The 23006-nt window shown below is 42.8% G+C and overlaps 1 protein-coding gene across 3 annotated transcripts in view; it reads right to left on the bottom strand.

Moving 5' to 3' along the window:
• Positions 1 to 15790: 15790 nt before the first annotated feature.
• The window catches only part of gria1a (glutamate receptor, ionotropic, AMPA 1a), an 86598-nt gene continuing 79382 nt past the window's right edge, over positions 15791 to 23006 (bottom strand). For 2 of the 3 annotated variants that reach the window (XM_069670304.1, XM_069670306.1), the window contains exons 15-16: positions 22402 to 22536; positions 15791 to 20446 (exon numbers count right to left, since the gene is read on the bottom strand). In XM_069670304.1, the coding sequence (XP_069526405.1) occupies positions 20279 to 20446; positions 22402 to 22536 (303 nt within the window). In that variant the 3' untranslated portion in view covers positions 15791 to 20278. Of the gene's footprint in view, positions 20447 to 22246; positions 22537 to 23006 lie in introns of all 3 variants that reach the window. The other variant, XM_069670305.1, reaches the window with a different exon arrangement.

Here is a 23006-nt window from a genome sequence, read left to right as displayed (position 1 = left end):
GTGGTTGTTTTTGCTGCCACGGCTGCGGTTGTTGTGCTCCCTTCTTGAGTTAGCTTCCCACTTGGCTATTGTTTCGTTCCACGTGACAATCCACAGAGTGCGTGCTCGGCTGTCCTCGGGGTTCCCCCCACACAACAGGATATCGGATCCTAAATATTGAACATGTATCTCTCCACTGGCTCCCAGTCACCGATCGCATCAAATTCAAAACCCTGTTGCTTGCTTACAAAACAGCAACAAAAACGGCTCCTTCCTACCTGAACGACCTCAACCAGGTCTACACTCCGTCCCACCCACTACGCTCCGCTAATGAAAGGCGCCCGGTACTCCCATCACAACAGGGCCCTAAGTCGCTAACTAGACTCTTCTCCTCTGTAGTCCCCAGGTGGTGGAAACGAGCTACCAAACTCCAATCGGTCCGCAGAGTCCCTTTCCACCTTTAAGAAACAGCTGTTTATTGTTGATTAGGATATTCATGACCTTGTTGCATATTGACCTTGTTGATGTTGATGATTATACTATAAAATAACGGCTTCTTTACGCCCTGTGCACTGCCAGTGTCCGATTGCACTTGAAGCTGTTTTTCTGCACTTACTGACTTCGTTCCCTCCTGCCTTGATCGTTGCTTGTGTTGTATTGACTCTCAGATGTACGTCGCTTTGGAAAAAAGCGTCTGCTAAATGAAATTGTAAGATTGTAATATTTATGACTGAAATCGATGCGGCCACAACGTTCTTCCGAGCAGATCGGGGGAAGTAAAATCACTCTTATACCTACCTGAAAATCTGGCAATAAAATCTGGACTTTGCTTACCTTTGTCGGAGGGAGGGAATCAGGCCAAAAATCATCTTGATTATCTTGTAATGTGTACCCCACATTACCTGCTGCTAGTCAACCTCTGCCACCAGCCTGTTTTCAGCTCTCTAACCGCCGGTTCCTCCACACAGCCTCTCACCGCCTGCCCACCTCTCGTGTCCCCACTCAGCCTTCACCTCACTATAACCAGTCTGTAACCTCTACTGCATTAAATCCTCTTCAACCGATTCACCTGAGTCTGCGCTCTGCAGTTTTGGACTTGCAAGACAGACAGCCATTCCAATAACGCTTTGTGTGAACAGCTTGTGTGGGATGAAGAGTGTGAATGTTATTATGTGTTTGCCTTGTATGTGTGCGAGGAGGTGAGAGTTCAAGAGGTGTCTGAACTAATGTTAAATTCAGTTTCTTCTTCATCACCTTTTCCCAAATCTACTTCGTACCCATATGTTTTTATTTCTGTCATTATTAGTTTAGCCTCAGTCATTAAGATCTGGATTTTAAGGTTTATATTAAGTTGTAATTTCCCAGTAGAAAGGTGTTTCACTTTGATAAAAGCCACACAAACAGCAACAGATGCCACGGTGAGAAGCATGTTACTTTGATTCTGATGATCAAACAGAGAGAACCTGTGATACGGTGACAAAACCCTGTAGGTGATGTGGATGTGGGAGCTCTGCTCAACTGGAACTCTCCCTTATTTACTGCTCTTTAAATGCAGTTTGAATCACAGCAGCTAATCTGAAAGGCTTTACCAGTGTTGATGTGTGTATACACTGTGTGACAGAGAGAGAGAGAGCGGGGAGTGGGATAGAGAGAGAGAGTCAGTGTGCGGCCTCTCTCTACAGGGAGAGGGGATTATGTTCCTCTGCTGTCATGTGTTCTGACATTCAGAATGTTATTAAACTTCAATAGGCTGAGCTCAGGGTTCACTGATTACTCTTACTGGGGCTGAATCCATTATTCAGGGTTTACTTCACAGCGTGTGTTTACCAAAAATCACACCTTCACACTCCACACGCTGCTGCAGATACACCTGCGCATGCACTCATGTATGCACGCATGCATATATGCATGCTCCCTCCAGACGCTCACACACACAGATTACACACACAGTCAGATAAATGCATTATTCTAAATGTGCTTTTACTGCAGTAATGCATTTTTAGATCATGTGGCTGTGTTGGCAAATTTGATTTGTGTGCCTACTAAATATGCATGGGGCCTTCGGGAGAGTGAAATTTAGAGTTAAGAATGTTTCTATAGCGATGGGAGTGTCTTTCAAGTGAACTCTGAGAATGAGAGCAGAAATACAGCTAAAAGTGAGGAGATTGCCCACTCACAGCTTCCAGCAAATGCACCAGCATGCAGACTGGTCGAATGAAAAATGTCCCCCATTGTCAGGGAACAGTTTCTTTTCAGCAAATAGAAATGACAATCAAGGCGTTGCTTTGCAGGGAAGAGATTTAAGTAGAGAATCGTGGCCTATTGAGGGAAATATTACATTGAAATGGAGGGTATTTCCTGCTACTTGTATTTTGACCCTACCCAGCAGAGAGATTGGCTCAGAGTCCACCCGGGTTGTGCAGGGACGCTCCCTAACTTTGATCACTGTGGAAAGTATAATCCCCTCATCTGTCATTCTGTCTGAGACGATGTAGGCCGCCATGCATCTCTCTCTCACTCTCTCTCCCGCTCTCCTGGTCCTTCTGTCTCCAGCGCCTGTTTACTACCTCCATCCATCTTCCCTTCAAGGCCGCCGTCTGCCTCCGTCCACCGAGATGGACGGATGGGAAACAGAGGAGGAGAAGTCGGGTTCGGGGCGCCAGCTTTCCCTGAACTTCAGGAGGCCTGGCAGCGGAGCAACGTTTCTGTTCCCTCAACAATGAGGAAGCACATATCTCAAACAGGGACAGTTAATCTTCAGAGAGTCGGACTTATAGGCTCCGGATCGTGATTGACTGTCCCTCTCTGACGGTCCCTCTCTGACGGTCCCTGGGTGACCCTCAACACCACAGAGACGAGGGAGGGCCAATAAAGCTCAGACTGGATAATAACTCATCATAACCTCATACGTTTTCATTTACAGAGCCATAGAACGGCATTACCAGTTATAAATCAACAGCTAATGGGATGAGTGAAGCTTCAAAATGTGAGTTTGATGTGTGTACTGAGCACTGAAGCGCTAAAGCAATATTTAAGACTGTCCTGCCTAAGGCCATAGTGTCTGTGTCTGTCCTCCTGTGCAGTACTGGTTTGGTTTTGTTGCTCTGTTCTGCAGTAAGATTGATTTTAAACACGACAATGAAGATGGGGTTAGAGTTCTGACTGTACCTTTAATATAAAAAACGACAGCAATGCAAACCAGCACAATGTTTGTGCCAACCTTTATCCAAACACATCATGGCTCATAATAAACCTCTGCTAGCTACTGAGATCCACAAGATTATGATGCAACCATAGATTCAGGGAGAAAGTACTTAGCTTGGAGTTTAGATGGATACATTAATGTAGGACAAGTCATCAAACCTATTTAGCATTATATCAAGAGGAAAAAGAGACATGTTGTATGAACTTGTTTTACTACACCTCTGTGCCTCTGACAGCTGTGGCCGCAGGCATTATGTTGTTGGGTTGTCGTTTCGTCCATATGTCCGTCTGTATATCCATTCGTCAGTCTGCCCATTCTTAGGAACGCAATATTTCAGGAACACCTGGAGAGAATTCTTCAAATTTAGCAAAAGTGTCCACTTAGACTTGAAGGTCACTGGGACCTCTAAATGAACTTTTTGGCCATGACTCAAGAATACATGCTGTTATTCTTAAAGTGTAGCTCTGTTTTGGGAATAGCTCAGTACGTGAGTGTGTGTGGTAGAGCGAGTGACTGAGAGGGAAAGGAAGTGTGTATGCATGAGCTACGCGAGTTGTAGATAGATGCAGATTGTCTCTTTTTTTCCATTGCCAGTGGAGTATCCTGCTTTCGGTCTCTTTTCTGCTGCATCACCGTCTGACGTTACAAATGTGCCCGAAACAGGGTTAGTAAACAGGGAAGATTTTATGGTGGTTAGGTCTTTATTGTATCTATTACTCATCCAATCTGTTTATCAAACTTGGAACGATGTTTGAGCACTGCTCAGACGGAGACGGGCGGAGTTTGTAGCTGAGATGACAAGGAGTTGCGTCATAGCATCGCGCTGGAAAGGGGTAGGAGATTAATGTGTCGACCCGGGTTTTGTGTTCCCATCAATGCCGATCGGAGCCGAGGCGATAATTACCCGGGTCTACTGTAGAGTCATTTGACCCGATTGTAGCATTTCCCACTAAGCAAAAAAGCCGGGTGTTAGCAGGTTTTTGACCGGTGGGAAAGGGCTATACAGTTAGGCTGTGTGTAAATAATAAAGCCTATGACTCCTCAAGACTCAAGCTGCCTTCCCTTTCTGTTGGCGTGTTAAAGTGATGGGAGTTAGTCCAGAAGCTAGCTACAGCTCCGGCCCTGGAGCAGAACAACAAGTCTCTCCTGTGCCTTCTGACTACGGTCAGCACGCTGCAGCAGGAAAGGTTAACACACAATTACAAAGAACATCTTACCATAAAAAATGTTGAAGTTATTACTTTTTTTTTTTTTACCAAAAAGGTCAAAGGTTGACTTCACTGTGACATCATGATTTTCTCGAGAAACACTTTTCTGACCATTATTCCTGTCCCATACCTGTAAAAGAAATATCTCAGGCACACCTAGAGGGAATATCACCTTGGGCAACACCTTGAAGGACTTTTAGGAATTTAATTTAATTTTGTTAGGTGTAAGAGAGAACAACGGCATCTGGTTATGTCCAGACCACATTTACATTCTGTAGGAAACACTGATGGATGTAAACAGCAACTGGGGTGGCTGTTGAAGGCATCCATCTGCAAGGTAGTAATACTTCTTTAGCTGTATCCTTAAAGCCATTATTACTGCAGTCAATAACTGTCAGTCTTTGACCCTCAGATATAATCAGATACTTCCCGAAGGAAGCTATGCCGAGTTTTCCCTTGAACTCTCATAACTTCTCTTGCTTGTTTCTGAGCCTTGGTCTCATCTTTAGCAATTGAAACACATGCTTTTAGATGAGTGGATTACTAGTATTAATGCTGTCCAAATATTTTTCAACTGTTCAGTGTGTGTGTGGTAAAAAACATGCATATATATAAAGCAGGAAATGTCTTTGGAAATCAACCAAGCGCTTACACTATCCTGAGGCTATTTCTACATATCGTCAATGTGTTGTTGGAAGCTGTCTTTAGATCTCGTCCTGCTGTGAGTGCCAGTCACTCAGACTGAGAGAGACAGCCTGAGGGCTGGATGGATGAGAGACGAGAGGTGCTACATCCTATTGAAGGGGGCTTCAGTCTTACAGCATCTCTGTAGGAGGAGAGCGTGTGTGCTTGGGCTTTTGTGCATCCATGTCCATGTCTGTGTGTGTATGCCTTTGCTCATATATGAGCAGAATAAAACTCCTACACAGAAATGTGTGCAGCCGCTGCCTGCAGCTGCTTGTGGGTGGATACAACACACATTGAGGGACAGACAGAGAGACATGTGATTTACAAGTTACTTATAAGATATTAATAATGAGGAGGGGTAAACCTCAATAAGGTATGTGTGACACTGCCCTTTTTCCACGACTGAGGCAGTTAACTCTAGCAGTCCCAAAGAGGAACAAGCTCTTCCTCCCTGATGGCTGCGAGACTTTACCGCGTCCCTCCAACACGAGCTGGCAGCAACGTCTTCACCACTATTGATTTCCTTTCCTCCTCCATTTAGAAAAACATGGCTCACATGCCAGGAGGAGACAGAGCAACAACGTTAGACCACCTCTCTTCATCACAGCATCATTGAAATGCAAGGGAAGACAATAAGAGCTTTTGGGAACAGACCTTATTTAGCAAAACAAAATGCCGCGAGCAAAAATCAATAGAAAGCTGCACCATGAAACAAAAAAACAATATTTCAACCAAAGTAAAACCAACCAGAGTAATGACTTAATATTCTCAACCAGCACTCGGGGAAAACAACTATGTCCATTTACAGAGAGCTCATAAGAATGTAGCCTAGTTATTGACATGTTGATGCTCTCAGAGACATTATCAATGCATCTATGTGCAGATTAATCCCAGGCACAGGTATCCACTCTGCATCCTAAAAATTAATGTTTACAAATGTTTTACTGTTGTTTTTTTGTTAGCCTAAAGAGATAGCACTTTTACAGTCTGCAGAAGGATCCATTCATAGCCTAAAGCAACCATAATTGGCACAGCAGACCTGTCAAGCTTGGGATTTGGGATTTCTGCACAGGCCAAAGTCTAGGTCAGGTCAATAGTTAACGTGTCAGTCCACAAATACATTTTTTTTTGGCCCAAAATACAAGAGCAAAAATACAAGGAATTGATTACAGAGTGTGTTTTTACATCATCTCTGTCATCATCACTGTCGTCATCATTGTCGTCATCTCTGTCATCATCATTTTTGTCATCATTGTCGTCATCACTGACATCACTGTCGTTGTCACTGTCGTCATCACTGTCATCATTGTCATCATCTCTGTCATCATCTTGGTCCTCATCTCAGTCATCATCTCTGTCATCATCTTGGTCCTCATCTCAGTCATCATCTCTGTCATCATCTCTGTTGTCATCACTGTCGTCATCACTGTCATCATCTCTGTCATCATCTTGGTCGTCATCTCTGTCATCATCACTGTCGTCATCTCTGTCAGCCATCTCTGTCATCATCACTGTCTTCATCACTGTCGTCATCACTGTCTGTCACACTCTGTCGTGATAATTACCGTCGTAAAAGTACAAATTACACAGAAAAATTGGGTCATTTGTCTTTGTATGATGTCTTCAAAAGTTATGTAGATTTTTCAATTTTCATTAGAAATCCAAGATGGCTGCGACATGGACCCTTGGGCCAATATTTCATGTTGGGAACATCAAAATTTGTTCAGTAGACTCCATGAGGATTACAAAAACCTAAGTAAGAAAAATATACCCATTGGGTGCATGGGCACCCTATCTTCCTACTAGACTATTACGTTGTACCCATGTGAGCCTCCTATTCTATGTTTTTATTTGAGTTACAGGCTCTGTAAAAGATTTATAGAATTAGATATAGATATATAGATATATACATTATTGTCAGACCAAGTCAAGAACAGGATACAAAAAACATACATTTGAAAAACAATTCCAGAGACAAATACAGAAGAAAGTGCTCGGGGCCCCCTTCACGTATGTTTGATCTGGGATTTAGTTCAATGTTTAATTTCAGGATTTACTAGACTTAACACATTACCTTAGGGTTGGTGGATGTTGGACAAATTTATATATTAAAACATTTGAAAGAATACATTACAGTAAAAATGGGCATATGTAGGCCTACAATAAACAAGAATGGGTCCACAACAATAATTTTTGGAGAGCTTAGACTCTCAGTAGAGTCTTCTTATGACAGCAGAACAAACAGGTACATGAGGAGTAGAGCGAGAGGAGATCTCACACTAATCAATCACGGATGATGTTGCTTTCTTGGATTGATAATGAAATTCTCTCCTGGAATTGCTGAGGTATCTGGTAACTGTTTCATCCTTGAATCCAAGTGGATCCAAGTGGTTTGCCATATTTGAAGATATATCCTCCATGTGTTCACAGGAATGAGACTGTTGCCCAGCCTGAAAAGTGTTTTTCAAGAGAATTATGATGTCACATTGATGTCACTAACTGTAAAAAAATATTATCTCTTCACATGATTATTTGATCTTTGAAAACTGACCTGCAAATTGTAATGTGTCGATTCTTGAATCCTAGTTTAGGTTTGTGCCAAATTTGAAGATACTCCTTCCAGGCATGCTTGAGATATGACACTCACAAGAATGGGATAGATAGATAGTGTACGTACAGATGGACAGACAGATGACCCGAAAACATAATGCCTTCGTCCATTGCTGTCACTGATAAAAGCCAAAACTATCATGCAAGAAAGTGTGTGAAAACATTATTGGTAATCCTTCTGTCCAAAGCCTTTGGTCTTGTGATGTTAAAAATGAAAGATACTCTTTGAAAATACAAACAATCAAGTGTCAACCTCTTGCTTATTTTTACGCCAAAGGGATTGACTTGATATGAGAACATTTTTTCGTATTAATAAGTACAAAGCGGTTTGTTTTATTTCCATGTTTCTACACAGATCAACTCTTGAGAGAGTTGACATTTTGTCTTGGACATGTAGGTATAGCCTCAATCTTTTAGCATGGTTTCATGTAGCCATCAAGTGAGTATTTAAGATGTTATCATCAACAAGTCCGAAAGATATTCTAAGCTGGCTCAGTATTTCTATCTGACTTGTGTAGACAGAAACTTTAACCAACTCAAGAAGCTAACGTTAGCTTGAGCAGCATGCTAGCTACAGCTGATCCAATTTACTAGTGACGGATGACATTTATGCTAGCAAAATCATCATCATGGTTGACAGCTAGAAATGAGAGGTGTGCTTTTGCTTATGCCTGTCTGAAATCAGTAACACATTTGATCATTCTACAGATCATTGTGATTGTAAACTGCATATGTGCCGTGTAGGAATAAAAACCTTGTAGAAACAGTAGGCTAACTAGGGGGCTAGGAAAACAGTCACTTGATACAAGAAATATTTTATTTATCGTAATTCCTTTAGTTTAGCTTTTAATTAAGCAGTGCTTTATGTCAAAAGACATGCCCTGTTTATAACAAATCCATCCGCAAGGCTAAACCAATCTGGTATGAAGTGTTTGTGAGTGTACACCTGTGTTTGTCTACGTCTCTTGGAAACTGGCCCTGCTGCTAATCAGCCGTCCTTATTAGAGCATCTGTGAAAATGCTGATGAGTGTGAGTTCGTACGTGTGTGTCCACTTATGTAGGTATGATGCTGCTGCTTATCACCAGCTATCTGAGGGACAGAGATTGTGTGAGAAATCTGCACCTGGACACAATTAGCCAGCGTTCACTTTCAATGTCTCTCCAGGCTGGAACGAGATCTCTCCGTATGTTTTTTCCCTTCCTTCACATCCTTGCTTTTAGTTTTCTCATCACAATTTTCTCATCACAATTTCTCCTTCACCATGAATATTCTTCTGCCTTCACCATCATTAGTACTCCTGCAGGTGTTCCTGAGAAATTTCATTATTTTGCTTCTGAGGGGGTCTTTGTTTTTTTGTACTCCTCAAGACATTGCAGATTTTAAGGACATGCTAATTTTAAAGCTGTGATTTGCGGGCCCTCATTAGACAGGACAGGTGACGCATACAGATTTAATTTAAGATAAGAACTGATTACTTTGGCTCTTAAAATGTGGGGACATACATTTATTTGGAAATTATATATTTCATCAAAGGCGCAAGCTCATGAAGTCCATGGTGGTCCTGGACATTTACAATCAGATATCAGAACTATACAGGGCATGCGCTGATGTCACTTTCACGCCCCAACAGTCGGAATAAGTGGCAATACATCCTCAAACATGGCTGCCTCTAGATGATAACTGGAGTACAACTGAGGAATATCAGGCAGTTGCACTCGACAGAGATCCCTACAATTTACTAAACACGGTAGTCCGTTGACATTAACATGTGGTCAGACATCTATACGTGATTTCAAAGCCAGGGAAGTACACAAATCAAAACCCTAGGCTTATGGTCATACTCATAGACTGCATAAAAAGATGGACGCCCGTTACGGGGGCTATTTTGGCTTCAATTTCAAACAATGAGAGTACATGGAGACGCGTCGTCCATCTATATATACAGTCATTGGTCGTACTTCAGGCGGGATTTGTTGCCGAAATAGAAGTTTATTTATTTTCATCACTGCAGAGGAAATAGACATGATGTCATCATTACTTTTTGACCCATACATCCGGAGGGGAATAAAAAAGTAACCTAGTAGTGTGATTCAGTTACCATAAGGATGCTACTGATAAAAAACAAATTCTATATATTTTGTAGAACCTTTTATTTGTCTTGTCACTGTTTCCCCATTCCCCTTGTGTCGGTCTGTTCCTGTCTGTCTGTGTTTGTCTGTGTGGCAGCCGTGGCTCATCACTCTCCAGTCCTGCCTCCTCGTTACCTGGTCAAGCCTCTCACCTCCTCCTCCTTGTCGCGCACCTGCTTCCCATCTACAATCAAGCCTGCAGTGCTTCAAAACCCTGGCCTTTCTTCCACTCTTCACCAGATCGTCTGCTCACCAACAGTGGTAGTTAGAGTCGGCCACTTGGATAGTGAATTCAAGTTTTGATTATTCTGTAAAAAGTCATTTTTGAAAGTCTACACTTTTGTTTCTGTTTTAGCCCGAGTGTTTTTGCCTGCACGCCTGCCGCCACCTCTTCAGCTGGATTATCCACCTCTTTTCCCGCTTAGTTTTTGGCCAATAAAACCTTAAAACCGGCTCCTGTGTTTGGTGTGTTGCACTTAAGTCCAGCCTTCAGTTTAATCGTAACATGTCTGGTTAACTGAATGCTTGCTTTTTGGAGTACCCCATTAAAAGGAAACTAAGTTTGTCTTGGATAACTAACACTGTCTGAACATCTTTTAGTTTGTAGAGCACGAGGCTCATCATCAGATGGGTTTTAATGAATGCTGAAAAAACCTCTAAAATCACATTTAATATAAATGAAATACGTTGGGTATTTAAATGATTAGTATTGAGTACGGTATAACTTCAAGATATAATCTCGAAGTTTTTCATGTAAATAAATCTCTGTTAAGCCACTATTTATTGCAGAATGAGGTAACATAACGTTGATTGAGCCTATGGCCCTCTGATGAAAGCCTCTGCATTCGCAGTATTACAGACTGGGTGTCTGTGGCGACATTCACGGAAAAAATCACAAGCGGCGCCAGGTTAGTGACGCGTTTTCCATCAGCCAGCAGTGGTTGGTCTGTCAGAGAGGGTAGGCGGAGCTAAGCGGCTGCTTTTCTGATCTCTGCAAGTGTTGCGAGTAAACAGTAATCTACTATGGCTGAACAAACAAAGAAAAGATGGATGACTACAGATACAACTTCAAAAATAAGTGAAAATCCAAAGAAAAAGAAACAAACTCGACGCTCAGATGAAGACAAACAGTCTAAAAAGGAAAGCGACCGTCAGCCAGGAAAGTCAAGAGTTACAACCAGAGCCGACCGTGGACGTATGCGCCCACAATTGCCTTTCATCGCAATAAGGTGCCGCCAAATAGAACGAAACTGAGAACTTCGAGATTACAAATTTAAATTAAAGAGTTTTTCGCTGGTTATGAGACAGACTGATATAAATTCTGATTACTCAATATGACCTACAAAAGCAAACCAGACCATCAGAGACAAGACTTATTATTTCTATATAGTTGTTTTTAATGCCTGAAACTGCTGGCGGGGGGGTAGGTGTCAGACAAAGCAATTAACTGCACACTGCCTTTCAAAGACAAATATTCACAGTGAGTGATACATATGACTATAAAAAGAAAGTAGAAAGAGATATTTTGTTAAAAAAATACCACTTCAGCATGTACAGGACAAGAACAGCAAAGAGTTAAGAGGTACGGCTCTGTCCACAGGGGGCGCCAAAATCAACACAAACCGAAAATTCCTCACAGGAGCTTTACGGTGTGATTTCACTAAAAACTCCAACATATAAATCCACTTTTCAGTGCCTGAATTCCAGCTGTTTCTCTCTATTGCAGTGATCATTTGCTTCTCTTTTCTTTAGCTTTCAGTCGTCCATTAATAGATAGCTCCAACTTCTTGCTGAATCCGTTTGTACACTCACAGCTCTTTCCCATTGTAGTAGTCTTTTTTGTGTTGTCGCAGCATTCAGGCTGAACACTGACGCTGCCACTCAGTACATGCTGTCTGCCACTCAGTGGGTGTAACCGTAGTGACTTCCGCCTCCTTTGATGCCACGTGCATAGGCTCTATAGGACAGGAAGTAAGCACTGTATTCCTGATGTTATGTAAAAAAAGTAATGCTTTAAACCCTGAGGATTGGTTGAGAAGTCATAAACACAAAGTAAAACTCCCGTTGAAATATGTAGCTCTGGAAAGAGAGAGAGAGAGTGACAGAAAAGAGAGATGTTAATTATACAGTAGGCCTCTGGCTGTCAGAGTGAGAAAGAGTAGGGCCTCTCCACTAGTTGATGTCACTAATCATGGGGGTGTGACACAGCATGACACCCTGCTATCTCTATGTAACACACAGGCACACACACACCAATACATGCACACAGCAGACAATGGCTCATTCTATATTTGCATCTTCATCATAATAATTATTCTTCCGGGCTGAACAATAACCGCTGCATGAAATGTGTCTTCCAGGTAATGAAAGTTATTTTTGTTTCAGCCCTCATGCACACAGATGGAACATTCAAAGCTAAATGTATGTAACGCAGGGAGGAAATAAACACATAGCAACGCAAAATAATTGTTTATCTGAGAACACGCAGATAGGTGAGGATGACATGTCGCACGTCTCACGTCAGGAAAGCTACAGGTCTGCTAACACGTGTTATTACTGCTGCTGCTGGTCATACTGCATTTCATAAGCCCCTCCTCCTCCCAATCATCCACCTGCAGGCTCCGAGTTTACATTTCTCTACAGGGCATCTTATTATCATCAGTCCCCAGCCCCTGCTGTGCTGAGCTTGCTGTTACTGAGGAGTGATCAGAACAGAGCTGAGACACCAAACAACAATGCTGAACATATCCTACATTTACATAATAATCTATAAATGACTCGCTTAACTGAATAAAATAAATTAAACAAAGTTTGTGTTGTTCTTATGAGATCCCAACAGAAGTCCATCCATTATCTACACCGCTTATCTTGTTCGGGGTCGCAGGGGGGCTGTCGCTGATCCCAGCTGTCATTGGGCGAGAGGCGGGGTTACACCCTGGACTGATCACCACTCAATCACAGGGCTGACACACAGAGACAGACAATCTTTCACGCTCACACTCACGCCTATGGGCAATTTAGAGCAACCTAACGAGCATGTCTTTGGACTATGGGAGGAAGCCGGAGTACCTGGACGAAACCCACACATGCACGGGGAGAGCATGCACACTCCACACAGAAAGGCCCACTTCATCTGAACTGGGATTTGAACCAGGAACCTTTTACCTGTGAAGTGACAGAGCTAACCTCTGCCACTAACCATTCCCCCAACAGAGGTCAATAACAGAAATAGATTTTAAAACAATCCGGTGTCTTTGGTCATTGTAGGACTATAATAAGTCCGTAAGGCCCAGGGCCGTTTCTAGCTTTTTGGAGGCCCTATGCAATATGCTGTTTGGGGGCCCCTATTTTGTCAAAGTACGATGGGGGGATTCCAAACCCTTTAAGATGATCCGGAGAGATTTCCTTTTTGCGGTATCAGTATTATATGGTGGTATTACTAAATGAAAAGGGTTACTCTAATCAAAACATGATTGTAGCTCTTTTTGCTCTATTGACAATGTAAGGGAACACATCTTAGCAGAGAAAAAAGAAACTATTGTAGTCAGTGGTGAACAACAGGAATGAAGATGAGGTAAAAGCTTGTGTCATGTGAGAGGAGTAGCCTGCCCTGTTTTGAGCTGTGAGGGGACTGAGCAATAAAGAATATTTGGGGAAGTAATCTAAGACTTTCCCTTTAATAGCCTCACTCAGCCGTGTCTTGTCCTCTAATGGCATCAAGATATCTGAATTTCGCAGATGGAGGATCTGGCTTCACATAGGAGATGATGACATATTCCTCCCCTGACAGTAGGGATGCACCATATTGGGAAAAAACTGACATTGCAGCAACTGTTTTCATGTACATATAAACAATTAGCAATTATACTGAATATTATTTAGGACTTTTAAGTCTATTTTCTATTTTACAAAACAAAACCCCCCTCCTACTTTTTATCACACTTTTACCACACAACCTCATGCTGTGTGTGCGTAGCAGGTGAAGTCGCTAAAAGTCACACCTCTGCTCCGTGAACGGTCCACCGTTCGTGTGGCTGCAGCGTTAAACAGCACCGGGAAGAGGTTCCACTAATAACGGGAACACATTCACTGAACAGCTGACTCGCGTAACTGCACATCTGACTCAATCATCCTCAACTGACCTGACGTGCGCTTGTCTGTCCCATCATACCTGTCGGCAGTCACTCTGACCTACCATTGCATCTTAGTTTTGTTTATATCCCACATAATTCTAAGCATATAAGTGCTTCACTAAACACATGAGGGGGCTTGGCTGGCTATAAATAATATAAAGACGGGTAATAGAGACGGGTAATGGGGGCCTCCTAGTGGCTGCGGGGCCCTACGCATCCGCATGGCCCACTATACAGCAAGAAACAGCTTGTGTATGAGAAAAGTCTTCAAGAAATTAGATCTACCAACCTGTAGTTGCACTAATTTGATTTGGTTAGAAATTAAAATAAACCTGAGGCTCCTGTTTAGCTCAGGGGTTAAATCGCTCATGTCATATACAGAGGCCACAGTCCTCGACGGCCCCGGGCTCGACTCCCGCCCTTGGCACCCTGCCACATACCACATCCCTGCTCTCTCATCCCCTGTTTCCGACACTATCCACTTCTCTCTCTCTCTCTCTAAATAAAGGCATAAAATGCTAAAAAGAAAAAAAAAGCAGGGACAGCTGCACTCCTCTTTGTAAAAGCACAAATCTAGCTCACTCTTGCAGTTATTTTTTGCAAATTTGCATAAATTTGAACACAGAAATATGTGTGCTGAAACACAAAAACTATTCAATATTTTATATTAATAACTAATTTTAACCAAAAAATGATTTTGATGAATGTTTTTCAGCTCATTATTGTCCAGACTTTATTTTTGTATTGGTTCACTGTGACTGCTGAGTAGGGGTGCGATCAGACAGAACGTGTTTTAGCAGCTGGGGGCGGCTGTTGTCATTGTTTTCAATAAGAGACTTTTTACTTGCTGCTTTTGCGTTGCAGAGCGCCTCGCATTTTTCCGGTCTGTGCGCCTTGCGCTTTTGAGGAAACGCTCTGAGCGCGTCGAGTTGAAAAAACTTCAACTCAAAGCAGAAAAGTGTCATGGGTGTTTTTTTATCATTGTCCAATCAGATGAAAGGAGAGGCGGGCCTTCTGTCAGTAGATAATATAATGGTTAGGTTAATGACAGCTATGATTCGGTGGTTGGCTTAACAACAGTAGAAAAAAAAGGCGCAGCGGCAGTACGGTGCGCTTTACAGCCTGCAAAACGCACTCTGTCTGATCGGGCCCTAAGTTAGCATCTAGCTGGTGAACATAGTGCTACACTGAGCCACTAAAGAGACAGATATTTCAGGTTCAGGTGGTGACCAAAACGCTTAATAAATGCTAATGTTGACCTGTGTGTACACAACCGTTAGCTAACATGTGCACTGAATCAACTGATCAAGGTAATAATATGCTAATGTTTTAAACTTGTTTACACATTTCTGGCCGGATGTTGGCCCTGGATGAATCACTTGAAGGTTAAGGGACCTTAATTCAGAAAGTAGAAACTGGACTCTTCTGTCACTCTTCAAATAAAAATTCAAGTGAAATGTTTGAGTTTGGACAGTTTGGAAATGGAAATCTATGAATGTTACGGTTTCATAAACACATACAGATACACATACATTAGACTGAAAGTGGTCCTTTATTAAATATTCCCTGCTCTTCCAAACCTCTGTGACCCTGACGAGGACATTCAATCGCCACAAGTTCACTCTTTTTAATTACCTCATGAAACAGAGGCTTTTTCTGCTTCTATTTTTTACACAAGACAGAGCGTCTGAGATTATTTTTTGGATCACTGCACCCCTTTGTGGCCCAGGCGGCGCTTTCTTATTCCACACTGCTTATAATATCTAAAGTCATATCCCTTTAGCCCGAGGCACAGAGCGAGATATATGACTCCCGTGGAAATAAAACTGAACAAATATTCATAGTTTATTCCTTTATTCGGTTACAAAAGCATGATGACTTCCTTCCAGGACACTTTGGTTAGAAAAAAAAGTTTATTTCTCAAAAGTCTGATTCCTAATAGTTATACTCTTTAATATTTTTTTTAAACTTAAAAACCATTTATCCATCATCGGTTTGAATTTAAAACTGAACAACACCCTTTCTTAGTTTAAAAAAACAACAATAAAGATGTTTCTGGTGAGCAGAATCCAGTCGTAAAGTACTGTGAGAAAGGAAAGCGACAAAGAAATATTCAAATGATGTTAAACTCTGAGCACTTAAAAAACACCAACAGGAAATCCTTTTTGAAATCCTACAAAATAAAACAAAATGAACTCAAAAACAACATTAGCGTCTACGAAGTATTCAACACCTGTGTGTCTGTTTTTATTTTTTACACTCGTCAAAGTGTATAACACTTTCATGGCACCCCAACTCGCCTTTATATTACAAACATTGAGTGTCTTTTTTTTTTTTACAAATCTGTTATGGCATATAAAACATCTGTGTGAAGGTAAAGCCTCCACTGAAGAGCGCTGCACTGTGTCCTAATGAACACGGCATCAGCAAAAGAAGACGCAGAGATGAGGGAAGAAAGGAAAAGTACTCACGCTGTAGGTAACTAAGTCAGGTACACTGAGGCTGGATGGGGAGGAGAACAAACATTGTCACTGGGGGAGAGAAAAGCCTTTTATATACATAATAGGTGGAGATATGTGTGATTTCAGTAAACTCTGACTGCCCAGTTTTCCTGCTCGTATGACGATGTAGAGAAAGAGAGAGGTCATACTTTTGATTTGGTTCCATATTTTCTTTAAAGCAGAAACTCAAGAGGAGAAGAAAAATAATACACGACCAGCTGTGGAATCAGAGGAGGAGCGCTGCCTTTGTTCAGGTGCTCGGCCTCTGCTGTGAAATGAGAGGTCAGAGAGAGTGTGCGGTACATAATCTAAAGAGGACCTCTGGCATCCAGCAGCAGCGGAAATCCCATTTCGAGCAGCGACCTGCCAGTCACCTTAAAGTGAAATCACACCTTTGGACTCTCACATAAGACATGTGATGATGATGATGTTCAGTGCATTTCAGGACATGCGTGTTGAGATCAATGATTTCTACTCGCCATTCTACTGCACCCACTTTCTCTGAAATCAGCTTCAACTGTTCAGACTGAGGTGATTTCCTCTATTTTCTCGAATTACCTCTGATAATGATGGTTTAGAGGAAAAGATGATTTTGCAAGTCGGCACAGAATGTTCCCGATACATAGCTGCTGGCTAGGATGTCTTGTGAAAATCACTTATTGGTTTCTCCTCTGCTTTGAAAAGTTGTTGAACTTTCCTACTTTTAAAAATAAAAAAATCGAGCCACATCTTTGCATTGGCAGATACTTTCCTTCATTAACATAAACTTTGGCCCAGTAGTTTATTTTTAGTCAATCCCACGTTGTCGGTCAAGTATTGTCACCATAGCACAAGATTTGTATTTATCCTCTGCTGAAAATAGTCCCTAAGAACGACACTCATTTAGAAGTTTTCCTAAAATTTCAGTGCCCATCTGTTAAAAAAATAATAACATGTATTTATGAGCTTAAATACTTAAAGGGGTATTATACTCATTTCAAGCCTCATATTTCTCTCTGTGATATGTGTGGAGTAGTTTAGCATAATTTACAGTTACAAAACACTCACACTGGTGCTCTGTGCAGGCCCTCATACAGCCTCTACCTGAAACACACAAGCCTGCTTTCTTCTGATTGGCCAGCTCTCCGAAGCCTGTTGACGTCTCAAAGTGCAGCGTGTAGAAAAAACTGTGTGAAACCTGGCATTCACAGCAGCCTGCAGACTGAGCTGAGAAGTCTGGGGATAACTCCAACATACTTTCACCTACAGATTTGAAACTTCACCCACGTTTCCAACATTGTAAAATTACATATGTCTTAAAATGTTAAAACAGCATAATACCCCCTCTTTAAAGTACACCTTCAGCTGCAATAGAGGAAGTTAGAGGCAGGGCAGGGAGTTGAAAAATATTCAAGTCCCTCAAAACACACTGCAAATTGCACTATAGTCAATTTTTACCTACAAAATAGTGTAATAAATTAAGGGCTCAAACTCCGATACTCAGCTAATCGGCTTTTATCTGGACTGCATGGGACACATTAGTGGCCTGCAACATGAGCAACTAACCCCACTACAGGCATCACACATTTGCCAAATACTGCTAAATGATACTGTGCTCTTCTGTACCACAACACGAGTATTTTCCGAAACAGAGTTTTTCCCTCCTTCGTTTAAAAAAACCCTGTTCACACAGGCACGGTAATAAAAAAAAATCCTGTCCAAACAAAAACGCAAAAAAACACAACAGAAGCGCTGTCACGAGAATGCCACACCAACAGGCGGCGATATAACCTGGTCATGCAAAGAAGAAGAAGCATATGGCGGCCGATCAAAAATCTATTGCCAGAAGACGAGCTGCAATGACGCATCGAAGAAGGGGGACGATATATCAATGGACGAGTAACTGTACATATATGTGTAAACGTGTAAAAGTCCTGTTAGCGAGGTTAGAAGCATCACTGTTTTTGTCACCTCCGTCATTTTGCAAGGAACGTCGCCTCATTTGTGACGCCTCACAAAGGAGGTAACGGCGCACAGCCAAATACGCCATTCACCCTGTCTACACGTCTCCGTGGAAACTGAGTTTCTGAAAGTCTTCACCCTGGCCGGAGTTTATTATGGACATGGCCTAAGACGCTGATTTTTTCAGGGCTCTTTAAGGGGTGAACTTAAGCATTGTTGTCAGTTCTTTCATGGGATTTGATGACAGCATGAAGAACATATCACGTCCTTTAAATTAAATTTGATTCTCAATTATGAACCAAAGTTTCTTAAGTGTCAGTCATTGAAATATCTCTCACTAACCAACAACACAGATCAAGAAATGCAGAGAACATCACCAGCAGTCATTTTGTGTGAACAGTATTAAGATGTTTTCAGGTGGAACTTTCCTTTAAGGCCTTCATACCAAACCCAGACTCTGACTTTTCTCTGCCCTCTTCTGTCCAGGGCCCGCCTCTCTGATTTCTGCTTTCTTATCACGATCTGAGAGGGAGAACTCCACACCCGAGCGGCGCAGGTACCACCGTAACCTTGACTTCCAATAAACACCAGAAAACAGTGAGTGTGAATCTGTCTGTCACACCGAGTGTTACAACCCCGCCTCCTTCCCCAGCTAGCTAGCAACGGCGGGAGGAGGCCAACTTTCCTTTTATAGGCCACACACGATCTGCAGGGGATATGTCACTCTCAATGAATTGAGAGCAAATAGCTGCGCTGCCCATTTCATTAAAACTGAATACAGCTGAAAATACATCACAGGAGGGAGGGAACACTGCAGCAGCAGCTCCAACGAAAGATCGAGGAATATTTGTCAATCTTTGTTCTTCAACAAGTGCTGCAAATAGACTCCCTCTTATATAAATGGATATGCTATGAATGTCACAACAGTAGAATACAGTGTAAGGTCACTCAGTACTGTACATAATGTGTCAGTGTGGAATCTGTCGCCTTTCTCACACAGGTCAAAGTAAATCTGTCCTCAAATAATCTATCTGCTGGCCAAACAAATGGCCAACACGTGTGTATTGTGTGTGTGTGTGTGTGTTTGTGAGAATGGTCATATGGCACAAAGACAAGGCATGATGTGTTAAATGAGGTGTAGCAGCAATGCATGTTTGTTGTAGCCTGTTCAACCACCGATTCAAACAGCCTTCAGTCGAGGAGAAATCAAACTTCTAACAAAGCTCTCTGCGCCGTGACAACAGTGTAAACTCTATCATAAAAACGGTCTATGCTACACAGAGCACCCTGTCCTTCAGAAATGGCGTGTAAATGTGGGAGTGAAAGAGTGCAGGAATGTCCCAAAACAATATCAAATCATCGTAGCAGTCCAGAGTGCGTGTCCTCCTCAGCCACATCTGTGCAAAGACACGCTCCCTCAGCCGTCAGAAGCATCTAGGTAGTACAAAGTCAGCAGTGGAGGTGAAGATATTGCACACGCAGACTAACGTCAACAGCTCCGTCGAAATGGCACAGCGCAGGCGTCACACTGAAGAATAAAGTTCTTTTTTTCCACACAAATGAACACTGTAAAAAATTCAAAAACACGCCCCGGTGACGGCTTCTTTATTGCAGCACATTTCCCTTCTTTTTTTTTGAGATCTCTTTTTCAAACATCCATTTATTAAAAAAACGTTGCAGGTCTCTGTTCATAGTTTGTAAGGAGCGGTTCGAGAGTGCATTTTGGCAGTAAGTTAAGTCTTGTTCAAGTCGGGCGCCTCGACAGCCAGGAGAATAGATGGGTCAAACCGGACAGCCATGATTTGTGAGGTCATTAGAGTCAATGCGCTCTTCTCTCTGCCCCACCCTGCCGATTCCTCGCCGCCAGCACAGTCACGTGATGATCACATGCCGGAGGCTCCCAGTCCCATGCTGGCGGTGTGGCTCATGCAGGGCAGCGTCTGAACGGTCTTGGGGAAGTCGTGGGTGAGGATTCGTCCGTTCTCTCCGCCGTTCCCGTTGCCGCTCATCCGGGTCAGGGTGGAGCAGTGCATGGCGTCGTTGATGGATTGCTGTCGGAAACAAACAAACAAACAGATTGCAGTCAATCTACATGGCAGGATTCAGTCTTGCATGCATTATATCCTAATCAGGAAAGTAAGAGCTTATGCAACAGTTAGAGCTGGTAGCGCACAGAATTTTAAAAGGTCTCACAGCTAGAGGAGAATAAATAAGTCTGCAGAATGTTCTGCATTTTCTCTGGTCTTTATTACATGAATATATGCGCATAAGCAGCTGTTTCCGTCTCTATCTGAATGTGATGCTGCTACGCCAAGAGATTCAGGAGCAGAACGAGCTGTTCGGAGTCACAGGGTGCTGGTTTTCACCCTCTTTATCCGGGCCTGAGTGATACTCGGGGGTGGTAAATCGAGGTGCTGGCCGATGTGCATCAATGTCCCAATTTGTAACGGGAGGAGCGGAGCGAAGTGTGGGCAGTAAGACGGGCGCCGAGGCTTCACTCGTTGGTTTAACGGCTTCATTCTCCAGGCTAGCGCTATAAAATCCACTGGGCCCCGAAAGCCACACTAATGATGCGTGATGCACGTGTGTGTGTGTGTTTGAGCACGTCTGCCTGCACTCCCTTATTCTATATCTGATTAAATTGGGCAAAGAGAGCGTACGATCCGGAGCAACCGGTGAGTGCTGCATGGGGATTGGAGAATTATGCCGGCTTCTAATTGGAACGGAGTTGTTGTTTCTTTCAAGCCAAACAGCATAAAGGCACCGCTGGACTAATAGGCTCCTCGCCAACCTCATCAGCATACTGATCAGGTGTCTCTTCGACAGCTGATTAAAACATAAGAGATGCGAGAAGAAGATCAGTCCTTGTCTTTGCCCTGCTTTGCCTCTTTTTTCTCCGCTGTCTACATAAGGAGCTTCTCAGCGAGAGGCTTTGATGTTTGAAGAATGAATCAAAGGTTGTTTGTTGTAAATTGATCCGCACAGCAGACGACTAACTGCTATGACGTTGCCGCTGTCGGAGGAGAAAGCTCACATCTCCCAGTGAAGTATTACAAGCAACAAGTCCTTACTGTCAGTGAACATACAACAAGTTGGAGTTAGACTAGTCTAGGTTACAGCAGTGATGGAACACATGTGAGCCGCACCAGGCCTGCCTTATGGTATACATATAAAGGATGTTCACCACAATGGGCCCTGCTTTTGCGAGACAGTTCAGCAAACAGAGAAAAAGGAGCAGGGAGAGGTTTGCTCAGAGCGACAGAGGTAGATAGATGTACCACTGTGATTTAAATTGCCTTCATACCTGGGCTGCAGAGTCAAACTTCTTTTAATTTGTGAATGAGATGACTGTAATGAGCGTTGTAATTGGACCAAAGGAACACTTATCAAAGCTGAAACTACACCTGAGGTAGACAAACTTTAGAGTCAATGCAATTAAGCATTTAAAGTAGCTAACACAGTAAATAAAATATTATGTAAGAGCATTTTTAGCTGGAGACTTTAAAGCCCAAACTAGTGTGAAATGCTGTACGCTAACCTTGCAGCTAACAAAGGTTGATGATTGCATGTACTGCTCTGGCGTCAGCTCGTGCACTACATATTTAAACTCAAAGATCCTAAAGAAACAGGCATGAGGGCAATTTTAAAATCAAGTGATCAACAACACTGCAAGAGGTCAGTGACGTAAAGACGTGAGCGGCAGAGGTAGAGAGAGGTACAGGAGAGCGTTTGCACTGCGGTGGAAGCCGTGAGAGGCCCTGCTGTGATCACGGTTAGATGGACGGGGGGGTGAGGAGGCGGATGTCATCATCATCATCATCATCATCATTATTGATCACAGCGTTTCCTACCCCGTGGCTGTGCTCTGCCCTTATATCTTAACAGTGTTGTTGGCGTACAGGCCGTAGCTCTGCAGCTCTGTGTAGGGGGCGCTAGCACCACTGTCTAAGGCTGAGCAGTGAAAGGCCTGAGCGGCTGACGCGGCAGCAGCTCGCGCGGTGGACACCTTCATTCGGCGCGACTCAGTCCTGGACTTGTAGCAGAACTCCACCAGCGCCACCAGCATGGCCAGGCCCAGGCCGCCGATCAGGATGTAGAAGACTCCCGCCACGTTGCTGAGGCTCAGAGCGCTCGTCTTGTCCTGGGGGGGAGGCGGAATAAAGGGCAGAAGTGAGGAGTGATAGGGGCATCGAAACAGACTCTTTATACACATTACCTAAACCTGAAGACAGTAACGCTGATTCACACACACAAATGTATAGACAAACATTAGTTTCACAAACAAGTATTTGGAGTTCAAGGACTCAAATGCATTTTAAGCAAACTAACAAAGATACACACACATTCTCTCAAACACTCATACAGCATACACACAAACCTGGCTAATTAGGAGCACAGAGAGACAAAGTACATTCATGTTAAGTACAGGACTAGGGGACAAGAGAGACACACACGCTACACAAAAACAAACATACATTTTAGAGGCCTGTCTCACAAAGTCAGGATTTATTAGATTAGCTGGATAACTAAAGATCTAACTTTTTAGTTAAAGTTGTAATCTCGTAGATCTCAGTTTCGTTCTCTTTGGCGGCACCTATGGCGACAAACTAA

Source organism: Semicossyphus pulcher, unplaced genomic scaffold (assembly GCF_022749685.1).
Source record: "Semicossyphus pulcher isolate SPU_LCO1_2020_fin unplaced genomic scaffold, fSemPul1.0.p SCAF_2, whole genome shotgun sequence".
Lineage (NCBI taxonomy): Eukaryota > Metazoa > Chordata > Actinopteri > Labriformes > Labridae > Semicossyphus > Semicossyphus pulcher.
The sequence above is the reverse complement of the archived record's forward strand: the minus strand, read 5'-3'. Positions and strand labels throughout refer to the sequence as shown.